We start from the raw sequence: 20,829 nt of genomic DNA on the forward strand, positions 1-20,829 counted from the left end.
TTGTTCAGCGTTCAGTTAACATCAGACGTTATCACAAAGGTTCAACCCAAATATACACTACTGCATTACATGTATACGAAAGACGAGTCCATATGTACATTTTTAGGTTATACACCTGAGGATATGGCCCATTTTTATTTACACTGATATATGTACTTAACGTGCCTCTGCGCGTGCTTTTTGACGGATGTGCCCTTCCTGTGAGCACGTGGCATCATCACTATTTCGCTGTGATTCAGAAACTAGAAATGTGCTTATATATATCTAACCAAAAGGTCTATCAGTGCCCTTCTTGACCATATCGTGTCACTGGGTTTATCATGAGTCGCCCACGATGATGCAAGTCAGCAAGCACAAAGGAATGTTAAATGTAGAATATGTCAGTAAATTTGAAATCCGATGCTTGTGACATGGAGTAGAAAACGTAAGAAATTTGAAGTTAGCAGTCTGTTATGCAACATCATTGATGCTGACCACTTAATGTGCACAGTCGTCGCAGCAGGAGCCCAGTCATTGCAGCTTGCTGCTTACATATGCACGTGGCAGGGGGTACGCAGGACTGGACGATGTAGTCACGTGATCTGTCTGGCTAGTGCTCCATTGCTGGTAATGCGAAACTGTGTAAAGAAAGTCACGTGACATCCAATTCCGACATATATTGACAGGACTTCCACTTGCAAAATCATTCCCACTTCCACTGCGTTTAGAAGTCTGACGTTGACTGCTCACAGTTCTTTCATCCAGCAATGGCTCCCCAGAACGTGTTGTCCATGTTCCGTCAGTCTCAGGTGCAGGAGTTCAAGGAAGCCTTCGCCCTCATCGACGTCAACAGGGACGGCGTCATCGAAATAGACGATCTGAAGAGCATCTATGGCAACCTGGGCAAAGTGCCTGCCGACTCCGAACTGAAGGAGATGTTGAAGGAGGCTCCCGGTCCCCTCAACTTCACCACCTTCCTCAACCTGTTCGGGGAAAAGATGGGAGGGACGGACGGCGAAGAGACCATCCGAAGTGCCTTCGCTATGTTTGATGAGGAAGGAAAGGGCGTGCTACCCGAGGAATACATCAAGGATCTCCTGGAGAACATGGGAGACAACTTCACGAAGGAGGAGATCAAACAGACGTGGAAGGAGGCCCCTATTTCCAAAGGCATGTTCAACTACGTGGCCTTCACTGCCAAGGTCAAAGGGAAACAGGATGACGAGGAAATGACCAAGGCCTAACTTAACAAGCTACATATCTACATTGTGAAGTAGACGTGACAAGATATGACCAAGGTTATTCCATTGTTTCGTCACCGGTGAGCTAGTCCTGCAGAGGAAAAACATGTCCTGTATTATACATGTGCTTCCCTCAATTCATTAACTTTCAGAAGAATTTCAAAGCAAGGAAAGCTAAAAAACAATGCCTAAATTGTATGTTACATGTGACCTTGACTTGCTTTTTGTCTTGCAAAAGGTGACTGTCATGCAAAAACTGTTGTAATTACCTATTCACATTAGATTAGATTAGATCTGCGTTCATTATTGTGGAGCCATCCTGTTCATGAAAGTCACTATCTGAGACCTTGTCTTCAAACAACTGAATAAATCGACATGCGATCATGTATATACATAATTCCAGTGTCTGTTGCGTGTAGGAATGCTATATCAATACTATTCATTCGCAAAACCGAGGAGCAACGTTGATCCAGAGCAGCTAGTACAATTGTCTGGATTAACTCGGAACGAACATAGGTGATGCGCGTTGTGTAGGGATAAGGGGTCTGTCTGTACAGGATATATAGTTGACATCATAAACGGGTAGATCGTAACTATCCTTACATCCTAAAAAGACAACAAAATGTTCGAATGAGAAGGGATGCTTGGTGCATGATATTGTTTATGATAAATTCACATATGAGTATTTCAAGATAATAGGAGAGGGTATTGCCACTGAGGGCTGTTATTTTATGCCGCATTCAGCGATGTTCAGGCCATGGCGGCCAGGGAACAAAGCGACACACCATGCCAATCTTCTGCTTGAAAAGTAAACAAGTTGTCCAGTTTAGAATATTGTACGTGGAAGTACCTCTGTTTTAGCATTCTGACAGTTGCATCACCATGGTAACCGTTGTCAAAGAACCAGCATTCTTCTTCAGGCACTGGGTAAGGTAGAACACACTCATTACCTTCCAGTGAGCGTTTTGTACATACTCCATTAGATATTGATCTGATGCTTCACGTTCCTCTCCAAGTTGAGATAACGTAATGTAACGTGTGGTGACGTATGTTGTGATGCGTATGTTGACCTCTTGTCCGAATGATGACCACAGCACGCAATAACTTGATGGATAGGGCAATGTCCAGGTAGCTCTCCATTCCTTAAAGGTAATGGAGCCGAGGCCCCTGAGTAACTCTGCATTCCTTAAATATAATCATGAGAGTTTCGAGGATATTACCCTACTTAAATTTCATTCAAAGTATTGGGAATATTTCTGTTATCAAATGTAAATGTCAAAATGAATTCATTAATGTAAACTGGTAGACATCGCTCCACTTGTGAAACGTAATGGAGCGAGCAGACAATTTAATACTTCCGAGTGATTATGTTGTGCAGGCCTTGTTCAATAATCTGATAACATCATATCACCACTTTCTGACAGCTGTATGAACACTACAAAAGTTATCTCCCTTGCAATACAGCTCGCTGTACCTGGAATATTGTGACATGAGCCCTACTGAAAATATTTGGTCTTCAACACGGTTCACACAATCATAGTTTTACTTCACATTTATCATCTAAACAATAAAACAGGCATATTTAGCCGTGGCCATTTTGTCTAAGCTGCCATGACTGGCATAAGCTGCCTTCGCTTTGAAACAATGTTGTTGCTTCATGTCATTGAAAAGTGGGAAACTGCCAGGGAACCAAGTGATTAACAGAATGAACACCGATTGTTGGATTCTTTCATAAGTATGATTGATCGGTCATCTGGTTCGTGGAATCTCCTTTCTCTAAAACTGACAAACCACACATGTACAACGTGTCATAAAATATTTTATTCATGGTTCATTCGTTGCATACACATAATTTTACATGTGACCCTTCAGGTCAGTAGTCACATGGAACAACATCCACACACAGTACGTCATCTCACATTTGTAGAAAAAAGATATGCAGTGCTGAGATATTCACATCAAACATATACCTTTGGACAATGATGGTTGACACCAGTGAGCCAACACCAGGTATGTGGTTGGTCGTGGATACAGAGTAGACGGGAGAAGAAATCGTTGTCAAGCCTGCAGTCAATGTGGCGGGTCATAAATCAGGTCAGGTATTTCAATAACGGTCTCAGTTATTGAAGGCCAGCAACATGGTCTACCATATCGATTTGTAGCTGGCATTGCAGCTGGTGGTGCTACGGACGATGGTGTTACCAAAGCTCAATGACACGCCAGGGTAATCAGTACTGAGAGTACCTTGATTACGGTTTCCAACGTGTTAGACTGCACATCCCGGACTGTAGCCTTCAATAGCATATTGAACAGGAAAGGAAACGCAGCTCTTGAATTTATGTCAAGTGTTTACACAGTAGACATAAACATCAACGCTTAATCTAAAGACATTTGATATTTTCAAAAATTGCGCTTCTTTTGCTTTTCAATATATGCTCTGTACATTCATCCTTACAAAGGTTAACATCTGTATGAAGATCACAGTCTTATAGAGATGAGAACCCAATGTTAGCGCATGTAAACTCGAAAACGCTTACAACCATCCCATTCTTTGGTTTAACTGGGGAATCATGTTCACATACACAATATATCACATACAGCATCAATTGTAAATTATATAGACATGGTTCTACTAACATACATGTGTAACAGACCTGCCAGAAGGTCCAAGATCTACCCTTTCGAATGCCTGTGTGTGCTAGACAGTGTCACGCAAAATGGCATGGACAGAGAGCGAAATATGAACCTATTTCATAGCAAACATGAAACACTTCCTTCTACGAATATTGCTAACGCGGATAAGGAAAATATTTGAACTGAAAAGGTAAACCGTCTTCACACAAGAATAACAGTGACATAAACCAGACCTGAGGGACTCGGTAAAATAAGAGCACCTTCCATTGTATAACGAATTATCGAATCAGCCCCCTTCTAAATGCTTATGTAATGAGGATCGTTTACTTTGATACACACGTGTTGAACCTATAGTAATTAACACAGTTTAGACATGTGTTGTATCTAGTCCAGATAACATTGAGAGGTACATGCTGTAATGTGTTATCATGGCCTCTCCAGCAGGACAGTGCGCACATCAGACTGGTAGGTTAGTGTATGAGTATACGAGGTAACACGAGTATATGAGTGTCTGCAGGTGGCATGACACATCAAACGGGCACAGATATTCTACACGGAAGGGCACAAAATCGATGCAGTTACTTTGAGTCTCTTCAGACTGATTGGTTCTATCATGACGATTGTTACAATGGTTTCCGACATGGGCTGCTGCAGTATGAGGTCATATTAACAGCTGAAGATTCCGTTAGATAATGCACTGACGGTATTGTTCTAGTAATATATAACAGTACACATTGTGATTTCAAAATCAATGTCTTACTGCGCATTCTGAAAATAATGACAGCGTTAGATTATAGAAAAAATACCAATCCTCATCTGAGACAACACAACATCACAGATTATCTGCCCAGCATAATACACATTTTAAAGAATCCCCCTCCTGCTCCCCCCCACCCTCTTCGAACCAGGACAAGATATTTCAACAAATGGATCCAAACAGAGCAGATAATACAGCGAAGAAGGTTACATCAAAAGGTTACAACGGTTACCGAAACCTGTCGATGAAAACAAATGTTTCATGTCTATACCTACAATCGCGTACATGTGTACTGTAGAATAGTTTATTGGAATGGCAGTGACGTTGGACACTTGATGAGATACACAATAACCATGGTGAATTTGGTTGAGATCACGATTTGTGCTGATGTCATTTTTTCACATTCGGAACTGTCCAATCACACTGTTAAGACACTCATATAATTTCCGAAATTAACAACGTGCATATACATTCGCTTAACATAACAATAACAATATATATAATTTATGTAAAGCTTGGAATAAATACTTAGGAGACCGTAGAGGATTGGCACAATGTACGCCCTTGGCCAGTGACAATGCTTACCTCAGGATATGTCATCAATCAAAATCGTTACAGAAACAGTATACTCAAAATACATAAATCATCTTATAAAAATAACAACAATGTGTTGTTGTTTTTTTCTATCGTGAAGAAAGCCACACGCACAACACAGAAGATGTATTGGTCTACATTCACGTGGTCTCCATTCACGTGATCTACATTCATTTGCATTTCATTTAATTATTTAATGATTAAATTAAATCATTTAAATTTAATGCATTAAATCCATCAACACTACTATAATAAACGGTAACCTGTTTAGAGTTAATATGTTGATCATCAGAGTCAGTATTCTGGTCGGGTTGTGCATAACAAATACAGGGCATATGTATTGCACTCCTCTTCATACTGCATCTACACACTTAATTATATTCCTCAGTATATTCAGATTTGTCGATGATGAAATTGTCCATATTGATGAAGCAGAAGAACAAAATGGGGATCAGGTATAAACTATGAATACTAAAATGCATATGAATAACATACGTATATCACTGTGTTAATAAGAAACCATAATATTCACAATGCCGACTATCCTATAGCTACAAAACACACTATCCAGGGTCGAGACACTATCCAATCTCAATCACAGTCAGACCACCTGGATCGTCATCGAAACAGGTGTAGTTTGCTGTCACCGTCGGCATAGTTCTATGACAACCGATCTCTCTTAATGGCTGATAATAATGTCAGTTTAGGGCAGGACTCTGGGTGCAGGTGAGACAATGTCCAAAGTTACTTAGCGTGATAATTTGATGCTAGATTGACGGATACAAAACATAAAATACGACACTTCCTGGTTCGAAAGCATTGGGACGGGTAATTGTCCGACAGTCCTTGAACCAGGGCCGACCACTCCGGTCTTTCTGTATAGTGACTCTCACTTTCAGTGATAACCTGTATTATGAGTTTGGGCGGTGTTTATTGAACAGAGGTAACTTGGCTCATATCAGCGTCGTTATTTAAAGTTGATTGGATCCACCCTCAGCAGCAAGTCAGGAACCTCGTCTGATGACGCACTGAACAGTTCTTTGTTTGATGCCTTCGTGGTTTCGTCCTCAAATGCCGAACTTCCAAACACTTCGTCATAGTAGTAACCGTCTTCAGCCTGTTCACGGTCGTTGTCGCGGTCGTGGTAGGGGTCGTGGTCGTCAGAGATGGCGAACATGTCGCTCTCTGGAGCGCGAGGCATGGCGTCCACGGATTCCGTGTCGTCTGGTTCGAGCGGGCGACGGCTGCTGGAAGTTGATGATCTTCGAGGGCGACCCCTGGCGGTGAACCATTTCAACCTCCTAAAAGAGACCGACTCTCTGGTGAGATAAATATTCTAATTACCCTTAAAACGCATGTACATCACAAAGCTCAACTCTTGCTCGTGTGAGAGACAGCGAAGCGACCCTTAAGGCCCCTATCACATCATAAACCTCAGTTTATTTAATCACTCTAAGGAATAATTACTGACAACAGGCAAAAGGGTGAGCGCGTCGTTCCAGATCCATCAGACCTGATAGACGTGCACATGTCCACCATACAAAACATGACCGAGTTGTAGTTTGGAATACAAATAGATCTACAAGACAGAGTGAGTATGGTTTTACGCCGCTTTTAGCAAATATTTCTGCAATATCACGGCTTGGGGACTACAGAAATGGGCTTCACACACTCTACCCATGTGAGGATTCGAAACTAGGTCTTCGGCATGATCAGCGAACGCTTTAGCCACTAGGCTACCCGCCGGTACCCCTCCGTCTACTGACCATTTTCATCGTGTCAGCATGTATATAGCAGACCACGTGCATGGGCCTGTCACGATGCGATGATAGTGTTTCGATTCTGAGTATATACGCTAATACCTACATCAAACTAAAAACTTACCCTGTTTTGTGTAGATAATATAAGACAAGCACACAGCCAAGAAACAACAACCCGACACCGATGGCCACGCCGACGCCAGTCCCAGCGTTCATACCTGCAACACACAAGTACATTTTCATAAACTGTGACGCAGCGAGTGATGTCAGCAAAATTTACACTTCGGGTTAGGCCAGGACTGGTAAAACGTAACAACATGTTTTACTGACAGTGATGAACCTCTAAGTGTGCTGTGTGAGTGAGTATGTTTTTCATGCCGCTTTTATTAACACTGCAGCAGTATCACAGTGGGGGATACCAGGTATGGGTTTCACACACTGTACCCATGTGGAGACTGAAAAAGCTAGCATACCCCCAAATCGGTCGAATCTACAAAATTGTACAATACGTTTATAGATAATATTGTAGTATGAGATTAGTCTTAAATATGCAGTTCATGTATATGTAATTTACAAAGGTGGGTGAGTTTAATTTTACGTCGCAATATTCCAGCTATATGGCGGCGGTCTGTAAATAGTCGAGTCCGAACCAGACAATCCAGTGATCAACAGCATAAGCATCTATCCGCACGAATTTGAACCCATGTGACAATCACGTCAGCGACCATGACCTCCCGATCCCGTAAGCATAGCATACTGAAGATATATTCTAACCCGGACCTTTACGGGTCGGTAAGCAAAGGTATTTTTATTTAATAATGCATATCATTATTCCAGATTTATCCATCGCATTGACTCAACCACTGTCTCTGTAACATATTAAACGGGATAGATATACACGCATCTTCCTCTGTTTTCACCCATGCTCATGTACCTCATTAGTTCCGAAGTCAAAAACCTGTAGGAGTAAAAGAATTACTGTTTTCAAATGTCGAATTATTATTTCTTTTTTTATAAATTGAAGCGATATGGGTACATCCACTGTACATACAGTTGATGTTGTCCATCAAGTGAGATCCTTACAGTTTCTATGGCAACCTAACAATGCGTCAAAGTAGACCTGCATCCGGGTCTGTCAAGATGTCGTAAATAATGGCATGTAAATGAGATATCTACACATGTAGCCGACTTTGTTTGCATAACACTAGCACGCAGTATGCAGGGCTGAAGAGACATGTTGAACAGGATACTTGATCATAAAAGGGGATGTAAAATCAGCGGAATGTTGTCTGTTTGACAAGTCAACTGCACTTGAGGTGTTAGAGATGTGTTTCTTTCAACACCGAAAGGTTTGTTTTCGCATCGTATCAAACAGATGTGTGAGTCAGTTTGTTAACATGTGTTTACACTATCTCTCCAGTAAGAAAATTGAGGCATGTGAAAAAATTTCGTCACTACTCAAAGCAAGATGTATGTATAAAGATTCATAGTGACAGGTCAGTATCCAGATAAGAGGATAACAACATTCAACATTCCCTTTACGTCGAATAACAACGCATTTACTGTCAACATTTCACAACTTATAGGTACAATCCAGCAATGAATTTCTGCGAAAACTTAAAAAAGAGTCTAAAATTAGACATTTTCTCAGGGACCTCCACTTTCAGGTGGGTTGTATAGGGGATATAGAGTTGTAACTATATGTAATGCATATGGTGGGTTGTATCAGGGATAGAGGGTGGCCATGGTAACTACATATACAGGTGGGTTGTATCAGGGATAGAGATTGGTAACTACATGTAATGGTGGGTTGTATCAGGGATAGAGGACGGTAACTACATGTACAGGTGAGTTGTATCAGGGATAGAGGGTGGTAACTACATGTAATAATAGGTTGTGTCAGAGATAGAGGGTGGTAACTACATGTAATAATGGGTTGTGTCAGAGATAGAGGGTGGTAACTACATGTAATGGTGGGGTGTATCAGGGATAGAGGGTGGTAACTACATATACAGGTGGGTTGTATCAGGGATAGAGGGTGGTAACTACATATACAGGTGAGTTGTATCAGGGATAGAGGGTGGTAACTACATGTAATAATAGGTTGTGTCAGAGATAGAGGGTGGTAACTACATGTAATAATGGGTTGTGTCAGAGATAGAGGGTGGTAACTACATGTAATGGTGGGGTGTATCAGGGATAGAGGGTGGTAACTACATATACAGGTGGGTTGTGTCAGAGATAGAGGGTGGTAACTACATGTAATGGTGGGGTGTATCAGGGATAGAGGGTGGTAACTACATATACAGGTGGGTTGTATCAGGGATAGAGGGTTGTAACTACATCTACAAGTGGGTTGTATCAGTAAAAGATGGAGTTATCTACATGTACATGACGCTCATACCGGATGGTGAATTCGATGTTGTACTGACTGACGACTTCAGTGTTACTGCTGACGCCGTTGGTGACGTGGTGCTCCCGAAACCGCTCTCACCCGAGCTTGTGCTGCCATCTGTAGTAGGGTCAGAGGTCACAGACATTTACGTACACAGGCAATGGTGTACTGAAAATACAAAACATGGTGACTTGAAACACTGTTATATACCGTTCAACCCAGAGAATCGCATATGTAGGAAGTGTGTGAGTTAAGTGGAAGGGAACTGAGGGTCTGGGACTGGCTGGAGTAGACGGAGACGAAAGGCTGCTTGGTAATGGAATATAGAATGCAGGTGCCTACTATACATGTGTCACCCAGTTCATACATTCGGCACCTCCACTACACCTACGTTACACCCACTACACCTGTGTCAACTATACCACCCGTGTGACAACCGATCTACGCCTGTTTCATCTGCACTATACTTGTGTACAACCTCTGTGTCGCCTTCCCTACTCATGTGTCCCCTGTACTACGCCTTTGTGACCCGTGTTACACCGATGTCACCTGCACTACACGTTTCACCAGAACTACACCTCTACCACGTGTATTACCGTATGTTACATGTACTACACATGTACTACCTGTCCTACTCATTTGTCACATTTGTCAGCCCTAGTACCTCTGAACCCTTTTTACCACACGTGTCACCTGTTATAAACATATGTCATACAAGTCATGCTTTTGGTCCCCTTACTAAATCTGTGTTACCACATATTCAACACCTGTGTCACTTATAAAACTCTCTAGTCACCTACAATATACGTTTAGCACCTGCAATACAATACAGCTGTGTTATCACACGAACACCTTTATCACCTGTAGTATGTCTACAATACACATGTGCCATTACTACAAGTGTGGCACCTGTGTTAAACTTACAATTCACAATGCACTCATGTCACTAGCATTAAGCCTGTGGCACCTGTACAATACATGTGTCACCTATACTATATCATGTCACCTACAGAACATCTGTGTCACCTGTAGTACACCTGTATCGCCATTAGTACACCTTTGTCGCCTGTGCTACAGTTGTGTTAACCATGATGCACCTGTGTAACCTGCATTACATTTGTGCTACCTATAGTACACCTGTGTCGCCTACAGTACACCATTGTCGCCTATAGTACAGCTGTGTTACCTATAGTACACATGTGGCACCTACAGTACACCTTTGTCGCCTATAGTGCACCTGTAGCACCTACATTACATCTTTGTCGCCTACAGTACACCTGTGTCACCTACAGTACACCTTTGTCGCCTATAGTGCACCCGTGGCACCTACATTACATCTTTGTCGCCTATAGTACACCTGCGTGACCTACAGTACACCTTTGTCGCCTATAGTGCACCCGTGGCACCTACATTACATCTTTGTCGCCTACAGTACACCTGCGTGACCTACAGTACACCTTTGTCGCCTATATTACACCTGTGTTACCTATAGTACACCTGTGTTACTTACAGTACACACCCGTGTCACCTATAATGCTCTATGTCACCTTTTGCACATTCGTGTCATTTGAGGATATCAACCATCTGGACCGTTTGGTTCAGACCAAGCGACGAGGGTAACCCATGTGGTGTTTTGCCAAGTGTTCTCATCCCCACCCCAGCAGCCGACACACACAGGCGCGCACGCACTCTTCCAAATAAGTGCACATACATATTGCGCATCAATGGCGAATATATTTCAAACTGTCACCTCTCCCTGTATACAACCCACCCTTATCGTCAAATCACAATAAGAAAGCAGTAACAACACCTGCTCATGCCCAACACTACTACCACCTCTGCGTCACACGGAACAAGAGAGCTATCTACGAGCTGAGCGACGTTCTATCAACGGGTATCGCGATGTAATCAAACCACATCCTGTTTCAAAATTTTTGACGGGCTCAACCGCAGAGCTCCGGAGCTCATTGTGTAAGTGTTCATTACCCGGAACAACAGGATGTGGACATGGATTGGGCATTTAGTGAACATCATGCATATGGCAGTATATGGACCCTGTGCATGTTTATTTACACCTCGTTGTTTCAGAAGAGAAATCACACGTGTCCTAGATACTTTCCCTTTAATGTGTCCCAGATACTTTCTCTTTAATGTGTCCTAGATACTTTCCCTTTAATGTGTCCTAGATACTTTCTCCTTAATGTGTTCGAGAAAAGGCCACCGCTCACGAGAAAACGGCCACCACTGTTAGAGAAAAGGGCCTCTGGGTTTAAAGAAGACGGCCAGTCTATAAACTTGCATGCATTTTATTTTGCTTTCATTCATCTCTAAATCAATGTCATAATATTAAGGCAGCAACAATAATAACATGGTCATGGCAAAGTTGTATATCGTACATCTGCAAGTTGTATTTTCACATTATTTATTTACCACTCTAAATTTGTTTCTGAAAAATACAAAATGTGTTATAATGCCGTTTTTTTCACATTGTTTCTCCACAGATGTTGGGAAACGTATAGTAAAGAGATATCTAGAATAGATGAGAACCCTATCTATAAAAAACCCCAATATTTCAATTCTTTCATAAAGCGATATAAATGCCGCTTGCTAATCAGGGTCAATCGTGTCTGTGATCACCTCCTCGACAATAGTGGCAGGTAACCGGAGAGGGTTATTTCGGACTTTCACCTTTATCCGTCAACAATGAATTATTGAATAAACACACCGAAAAACATGGTATAGTTACACGACGGTTGACTGTGAAAGTATGTTTCTCTCTCTCACGTCCGCCAGTACACAGGAAGTAGCGGGTTGATTGGATATGTTGACCTGAATTCACACCGGCAATTTCTAGACATATTCGGATTAAAAACAAGTTATAATTTCACGACTGTAAACACCTGTCACCGTCGGACAGAAACAACTGTTTTATGGCAGATATAAATTTAAAACTTACGATTAAATTCACATCCTCGTCAATAAAAACACTACCGTATTATCCTTCTTCTCTATCATGATGTAATATAATCATGTAATCTCCTTTGATGCAACTATGTTGGCTGTTTTCGCTACGGACAGAGGCCGTTTTCTTTGGATTCGGAGGCTGTTTTGTGTTGGACGTTTTGCAACGGTTGCGGTAGATCAATCCTAATCAGGGGTGGGTAATGATTGAGGGTAGATTCGGGAATGATTGCGATTTCATCCTTTGATGTACATTTAACAGAGTGAGTATTTGGCTGGGTTAGTGAGTTAGTGGGTTATGTGTTGTGCACAGTGTAGCTGAGTTAGGTTAGGGTGTATGGACGCCAGATAGACACAACGTTGGCATGGAGGCCAGACCCCAGCAGACACAACGTTGGTATGGACGCCAGATAGACACAACGTTGGCATGGAGGCCAGACCCCAGCAGACACAACGTTGGTATGGACGCCAGATAGACACAACGTTGGCATGGAGGCCAGACCCCAGCAGACACAACGTTGGTATGGACGCCAGATAGATACAACGTTGGTACGGAGGCCAGGCGCCAGGAGACACAATTGCGGTATGGAGGCTAGGCTCCAGCAGACACAACGTTAGTATTGCTGCCAATCCCCAGCAGACACAGCGCTGTGTGGAGTCCAGACTCTAGCAGACACATAGATGGTATGGAGGCCAGGCCCCAGCAGCAACAACGTTGGTATAGAGGCCAGGCTCTAGTAGACACAACGCTCGCATGGAGGCCAGACTCTAGCAGACACAACTTTGGTATGGAGGCCAGGGTCTAGCAGACACAAAGTTGGTATGGAGGCCAGGCTCTAGCAGGCACAACGTTGGTATGGAGGCCAGGCTCTAGCAGACACAACGTTGGTATGGAGGTCAGGCTCTAGCAGACACATAGCTGGTATGGAGGCCAGGCCCCAGCAGACACAACGTTGGTATGGAGGCTAGGCTCTAGTAGACACAACGCTAGCATGGAGGTCAGGCTCTAGTAGACGCAACGTTGGTATGGAGGCCAGGGTCTAGCAGACACAACGCTAAAATAGAGGCCAGGCCCCAGCAGACACAACGTTGGTATGGAGGCCAGTGTCTAGCAGACACAACGCTAAAATAGAGGCGAGGCCCCAGCAGACACAACGTTGGTATGGAGGCAAGGGTCTAGCAGACACAACGCTAAAATAGAGGCCAGGCCCCAGCAGACACAACGTTGGTATGGAGGCCAGGCCCAAGGAGACACAATTGCGGTATGGAGGCGAGGATCCAGCAGACACAGCGCTGGTGTGGAGGCTAGACCCCAGCAGACACAAGATTGGTATGGAGGCCAGGCTCCAGCAGACACAACTTTCTAATGGAGGCCATGCCCCAGCAGACACAACTTTCTAATGGAGGCCAAGCCCCAGCAGACACAACTTTGGTATGGAGGCCAGGCTCCAGCAGACACAGCTTTCTAATGGAGGCCAGGCTCCAGCAGACATAACGTTGTTGTATGGAGGCCAGGCTTCAGCATACACAACTTTCTAATGGAGGCCAGGCCCCAACAGACATAACGTTGGTATGGAGGCCAGGCCCAAGCAGACATAACGCTGGTATGGAGGCCAGGCTCCAGCAGACACAACTTTCTAATGGAGGCCATGCCCCAGCAGACACAACTTTCTAATGGAGGCCAAGCCCCAGCAGACACAACTTTGGTATGGAGGCCAGGCTCCAGCAGACACAGCTTTCTAATGGAGGCCAGGCTCCAGCAGACATAACGTTGTTGTATGGAGGCCAGGCTTCAGCATACACAACTTTCTAATGGAGGCCAGGCCCCAACAGACATAACGTTGGTATGGAGGCCAGGCCCAAGCAGACATAACGCTGGTATGGAGGCCAGGCTCCAGCAGACACAACTTTCTAATGGAGGCCATGCCCCAGCAGACACAACTTTCTAATGGAGGCCAAGCCCCAGCAGACACAACTTTGGTATGGAGGCCAGGCTCCAGCAGACACAGTTTTCTAATGGATGCCAGGCCCCAGCAGACATAACGTTGGTATGGAGGCGAGGCTCAAGTAGACACAACATTGGTATGGAGGCCAGGGTCTAGCAGACACAACGTTGGCATGGAGCCAGGTTATAGCAGACACAACGCTGGTATGGAGGCCAGACTCTAGCAGACACAACTCTTTCATAGGGGCCAGGCTTTAGGATATACAAAGCCAACACGAACCCACATTCCAAACCAAACCAAACCTTACTGAAGAGGCCACGGGCCTATAATATATAAAACATTCATACTTATATGTTCTCCGGAGTAATAGTTTTTAGCGAGTCGAGCATATCCGACGGTAGCATGGAGACCAGGCTCTAGCAGATACAACGGTAGCATGGAGGCCCGGCTCTGGGATAAACAACGTCAACATGGAGGCCCGGCTCTGACATATACAACGCCAGCGTGAACGTTAGGCTCTAGCGTATAGAACGTTAGCATAGTGGCCAGGCTCTAGGATATACAGATATAGCATGGAGGGCAGACTCTAAGATAAATAACGTTAACGTGGAGGTCAGTCTCTAGCTTATACAACGTTAGCATGGAGGCCAGGATCTAGCATAAATAACGTCAACACGGAGACCAAGTACTAGCATATACAACGGTAGCATGGAGGCCCGGACTGTAGGATAAACAACATCAGCATGGAGGCCGGGCTCTAGCAGATACAACGTCAGTATGGAGGCCAGGCTCTAGCAGATACAACCGTCCATATCTTGCAGTGTATTCGGTACAGGCAGATGTCATACGTTCAAGAAAATATAACCCTAGTATGAATTCCGAACAAAATAGGTCATTGATACCCTGTGATTACGTGTCACCGTCCCGAAGACATCATGCGACACAACGTCCGGAAACAACCTGGTTGTCTAGAGAGAGACATCACCGACCCAACCGCTGCTTAGGCAGCATTAGTGTCACAGATGCAACAACCGCTGGTGATAAGCAAATACAATACTCCATTACAAACTGACAAGATTCATTATGGCGTTGATAAGACACTGGATTGCGTTACCGAGGAGCAAATCAGATATGTGTGTAAACGGCTTGATTTTGTATCAGCTGTTTTAAATGTTCATATATCAACTCTTGCTAATCAATCTATCTGTTTACCATGTCCAAGATTATTAGTTAGTGTAAACATGATCATTATCAGATGACACTTTCAATACGGATGCACTGTGTAGTATCTATTTCCTGAATGACACAACGTTGGGTTGTATTTTCCTATGACGGTCAGAGATGTACAACTGTGTCGAGAACAGCATGTAAAACCAACCACTTGTTGAAGCATGTCCTGGCCGTCAACAATCCTAAATAAGCGAGCGCGACACGAACATAACGACCTTCAGTCTTGAATAACGAAATACGAGCTTGTCAATGGCTATTTATTTGAAATGAGGTATAGTCACCTGATTTCTTATCTACTGTACTGAGGGTGGCAGTCAAACCGGGTCACTCTCGACCTGCCTAGCGTTGTGTATATTTTAGTAATGCATTACACACCGACATGAATGCTCAAACATATGCGTTCCGATATGCGCCATCTGTTGAGCCTGTCAGTTTCGCCACCAAACTACATCATATTATTCAGTTCATAATAAGAGCACCTGTTGCTGTTCAACAGTAACTGGTGTTAAGCATGATCAGAAGGACAGTTTGCTGTAAATGACCAGTAAGGGAGCTTGTTTAGATTCGTTCCTTGAGTGTTTTCAGGGAATAAACACGTGTATATTTCACGAGATTAGTTGAATGACACGTCTACCCGTTTGTACATACACACTTTTACGTGTAACTATCAAACTGAAAAGTATGTCACGAACCACACACCTGTATATTATAGCGAATACAAAAGTGAATGGAAGACGCCGCAACAAGTGAAGTCAGTGGTCACGTCCTCAACACCTCACTCATATTTACACTGTCTAACCAACATTTGACAACCAGGGAACCGCCATTAAGTTGTCAACATACTAATATCTTCAGCACTGTAAGGAATGAGGTCATTATGAGAACATGTGCAACTTACCAGTTACAGGCTACCTTCCTTGTTGCTGATAATGCCTTGTCGCAGCGCCACGCCCCCCTTCTTGCTATTCCAATCACGCGTGTAATACCACTAGGTATTCACATCAGTTCTGTCCTATACGTTACACGTTCTCTAATACAGACTGGAGTCAGAGGTCAGTGAAACATTTACAGCTCGTAACGTAACGGGGTGGAGTGACCCTTATTACAAAGGGAGGTAAATCCGGGCATATTGCGAAATCGCACACTGAAGGCTTTGAGATACGCTCGTGGATGATAGTGTTGAGTTTTGGTGAGCGGATTGTTTGCATGCCTGGGTTTTTGTCTTTTGTTTTGTGTCTGTGTCACTGCAGAGGAGGTGAAGGGGTAGGCGCTGGGGGAGGGCAGTGTTTGGATGCTATACCAGGAAATCTCTGCGTATACACATCGGGCCGTGGTGAACTGATACTGCAGACTTGTCTCAAATCAAACACCGTTAGGAGGCAGATTATCGCCTTGTCCTGTCCCACAACAGGGTGCCTGCACCGATGTGATCATATGTTGGAATAGAACCGGTACATATCCAGACTGAGTGACACTGCATCTACTACTGGTGATATCGTCAAGCGAGGACTGCTAGGATATTGTTTTCTTAAATAGAGACCTGAATGATCTAAAAAAGGCGCGTTATAAAAATAAATATCAGTGATTTTTAGCTTATGCTTTGTCAAAGGAAGCTTGAGCGTGTCCATGATGGAGGACAACCTTTACTGACCTAGTTTCATGACACGTTGTCATGGATACAATCCTGACCAAAGGAAGGTATCAAAGATGGTTTCGAAAAATTGCAATCGTTTTCCAAATGAAACACATAAAGCTCGACAAAGGTAGGTGTGAATTCAACACTTTCAAAGTTTTATCAGGTCAAGGTCAGGGTGCAAGGTGCAAGGTCAGTTTGTCTCTGCAGCCTAATGACATGCTGCATACTGTGGGTGCATTAGAAGATGACGTTAAAACTGCAGATAAAACACCCCCGTGTTGTTATAATTAAGTAATACCCAGTGTTTTGTATGATATGGGAAATTACTCGTTTGAATAAATAAAAAAATCAAGGCTGGAGGAAACTTCCTATCGGTATTTGTTGCTTCCGCTCTCTGGTTACGTGTCATGCGTACATTGACTCATTTCCCATGTGCACATGACAAGTACTTAAAGCACCATACAGTGATTAGGGCGGTATAAAATAGCTACAACGTTCAGTTATGTTGGTATGGTTACTTGTCTAATCTGCCCTCTCCCTTTGCACATGGTGTTTTCACTTGAACCGGAGAGACACGTGCGGTCCAAACAGGAAGTGAATGTTGTGGTTGTATCATCGCACGGTGACTCACAGTGTCACGTCGTGTACCGTTTATTTCTGTTTTCAACAGTCCTGTTTATATGTCCTTGATTTTGTTTCACAAAATGTCACAATATCATCGTGAATATAAATTAACCCCTTTTCTACAATCTATATATAATTTGCTGTGTTTCCGATTTACCCAATCTGCCCTGAATTGTCATCCCGAGGTGAAAACGCACTCTCACCATTCCCTGTATAAACTTGGGTTGGAGTAATAAATAAGTAGATAGTTATCAAGATATGTAAAATTGCAGAGGACGTACATAATTCGTAAAAGAACATTTCTTTAAAAATATACAAATTATTTTTCTTGGCGTCTGAGGCTTGAGATAAACCCACGTAATTAATAAGATGGCGGATGGCCGTCCTGAGGCCATTTGCAACTGTATATTACCCGTGCGATGAGGTTAGAGTGATGACCATCACGGATTCATGTAGCATATTGTCACTGTTCTTGTGGATTGATGGGGTAGCCGTGTGGTTGTAGCGTTCGCTCGTCATGAAACCCGGGTTCGATTCTGTGTGAAGCCCATTTCTGGTGTCTCCCGTCGTGATGTTACGATAATATTCTAAAGCGGCCTAAAAGTAAATTCACTTATACTCACTAACTTTTATTGCATTGGCATTGAATGTGTTGCTCACACTCACACTCGAATGGCCACTGAAATTTCCTCATCGTATGTTTGTACTGAGTTGCAAACCGAGTTTCACTGCAGCTGTTATTTACATAACATTTCGTTGCTATTTGTTTCGACCAGAATTGTTTTACATTGCGTCTTGTGATTAACCTGTCTTGACATGAACACTACAAATGTAGACAAAATATACAATGTGATCATGGCGTGTTGAGTGATGACGTGGAGATGATAGTGTTGTGTTTCTATTGCAAAATGGGTTTTTGACTCAAAATGTATGTATATTACATATTTGACACTTGAGTACGGTAATAAACACGTCAGACTGATACCTTGTGGTGTTCCATGTGTTTATTAAGAAGTGCTTCTCATGAAAATATGACTAGGTGCTTGGGGTAGTCTAGTTGGGTATGTAAGCACTCATCACATCGATGTCTTGGTTTAAATCCTTACTTGTGTGACGTCAGTTCAGATTTTCTCTGCCGTAGTTCTGACATGATGGTGAGGCGGTGGTAACAACACTCAACCGTTCTCCTGAGTACAGTAGTCGACAGTCTTTCAATACCGTATGAAAAAGAATAGGTAAACCTAAGAACCAGCAGGATGACCAGGGATCATAGCCTGGGGATCTGGGATCATAAACCAGGGATCATAGTCTGGGATCATGGATCACAGGCCAAGGGTTATAGCCAAAGGATTTGGGATCATACATCAAGGATCACAGACCAGGGACCATAGACCACGGATCATAGAGATCTGGTATCATAGACCGGGGATCGTGACTCGGCATCATGGATCAAAGACCAAGGGTAATAGACAAAGGGTCAGGAATGACAGACCAAGGACCACACGCATTAGGGATCACAGATCTGGGATCATAGACTAAGGGTCATAGATCTGGGTTCATCGATCAGGGATCATAGACTCAGGGTCATAGATCTGGGTTCATTGGTCAGGGAACAGGAACAGATCAAGTCACAGAGATGTGACAGATTAATCACTGTCTCTCCCAAGTAGTCGCTATAGCAAGGAAGAGCCAGCACCTGACAATGAAGCTTGTTTAAACGAAAAATAGACTTGACCGCGCCCCGATCATCCAACTCATTAATTAACACGTGCTAAACGTCTCAATCCGTAGTTCTGGGAGAGAAATAAAAATAATTTTGTGTTCCTCCCTCGTCACCTTTTTTTTCTATCGAAAGTTTAAAAAAAGTCCTACTTCGTCACTTTTGAAAAGATTGTGCACGAAAAACATCTATTTTGTTTTAAGCAGTCATACATAGACGAGGTTATGCAGGGTAATTATATTAATAATAACACACAACTGATACCCAGGTCTGGATTACACAAAATTACTAACCCGTGAATAGGCCTTCAGCAACCCTTGCTTGCCATGAAAGGCGACTTTGCTTGTCGTAAGAGGCGACTAAAGGGATTGGGTGGTCAGACTCGCTTGGTTGATTGACACATGTCATCGGCTCCCAATTGCGTAGATCGATGCTCATGTTGTTGATCACTGGATTGTCTGGTCCAGACTCGATTATTTACAGACCGCCACCATATAGCTGGAATATCGCTGAGGGCGGCGTAAAACTAAACTCACTCACAAAATTACACGTGTAGCTGTTGCATTATAACGGGGCAATCCACAATTACCTCATCGTTCTGATCGCCACAAAATCCCGATAGTGTTACCTCCCTTTATGGAGACGCATGCCTTGGGATTTGGAGAGGTGATAAAGCACGCTTTAAGAGAGGCAGGCTTACATTTGAGAGATAACAGCGTCTGGTCTAAAGTGATATTTCAATCACCAATGACAGTCAGCTTCTCTTGTTATAGAAATAAAATGAAGCATATAAAATAACTTCTGTAGTTCTAAAAATGGAATGTTGAGATTGTCTTTCTCATAACTGTCGTGAAGGTGTGCTCGTATTCAGTTGATACCTACAGTAATAAGAATACTGTACCGGGATATATGAGAGAGAGAGAGAGAGAGAGAGAGAGAGAGAGAGAGAGAGAGAGAGAGAGAGAGAGAGAGAGAGAGAGAGAGAGAGAGAGAGAGAGAGAGAGAGAGTGAAAAAGAGAGAAGAGAGAGAGAGAGTTGAGGATATCCACTTAAGTCAGTGTTCGCTCGTTGATGCCAGATATGCGGAGGTATCCCAGCGTAGATATATACCTCTCATGCATGCTATAATTTGTCTGTAGACCAATAGTTATAACTAGTTATTACTAAAGCAACCGCTCTACAAGTGTAAGTGGCGAGTAAGTGAGAAATGTCCAACTGGAGACCGCTGGTCGATTCTCCGCATGAATACATGCCTGAACCCCATTTTTGGTGTCATTCACCATGATATTGCTGGAATATTGCTGGAATATTACTGAAAGCGACGTAAAACACAACTCACTCACGCAAGTCAT

At 43.3% G+C, this 20,829-nt stretch overlaps 2 protein-coding genes across 2 annotated transcripts; one reads left to right on the top strand and one right to left on the bottom strand.

Moving 5' to 3' along the window:
* Window positions 1-690: 690 nt before the first annotated feature.
* On the top strand, window positions 691-1,617 carry LOC137282115 (myosin regulatory light chain, smooth muscle-like). Its single transcript, XM_067813843.1, has one exon. It carries the CDS (start codon window positions 747-749, stop codon window positions 1,221-1,223), a length of 477 nt encoding a protein of 158 aa, XP_067669944.1. The 5' UTR covers window positions 691-746; the 3' UTR covers window positions 1,224-1,617.
* Window positions 1,618-3,017: 1,400 nt separating this feature from the next.
* On the bottom strand, window positions 3,018-16,606 carry LOC137281220 (uncharacterized). The gene is made up of 4 exons (XM_067812344.1): window positions 16,396-16,606; window positions 9,370-9,528; window positions 7,090-7,183; window positions 3,018-6,506 (listed from the first exon to the last, which is right to left on the bottom strand). Exons 2-4 carry the CDS (start codon window positions 9,503-9,505, stop codon window positions 6,173-6,175), a joined length of 564 nt encoding a protein of 187 aa, XP_067668445.1. The 5' UTR covers window positions 9,506-9,528; window positions 16,396-16,606; the 3' UTR covers window positions 3,018-6,172.
* Between the last annotated feature and the right edge of the window lie 4,223 nt (window positions 16,607-20,829).

The sequence above is a fragment of the Haliotis asinina genome, chromosome 4 (genome assembly GCF_037392515.1).
Source record: "Haliotis asinina isolate JCU_RB_2024 chromosome 4, JCU_Hal_asi_v2, whole genome shotgun sequence".
NCBI classification, from domain to species: Eukaryota; Metazoa; Mollusca; class Gastropoda; order Lepetellida; family Haliotidae; genus Haliotis; species Haliotis asinina.

Bases quoted from the DNA above. Each gene is read 5' to 3' on its own strand.
- LOC137281220 (XM_067812344.1), bottom strand. From the start codon at position 9,505: ATGTCTGTGACCTCTGACCCTACTACAGATGGCAGCACAAGCTCGGGT. The intron at 7,184-9,369 runs GTATGAGCGTCA...TGTGTGTTGCAG, and splicing joins AACATCGAATTCACCATCCG to GTATGAACGCTGGGACTGGC. The intron at 6,507-7,089 runs GTAAGTTTTTAG...GGTCTCTTTTAG, and splicing joins TATTATCTACACAAAACAGG to GAGGTTGAAATGGTTCACCG.
- LOC137282115 (XM_067813843.1), top strand. From the start codon at position 747: ATGGCTCCCCAGAACGTGTTGTCCATGTTCCGTCAGTCTCAGGTGCAG.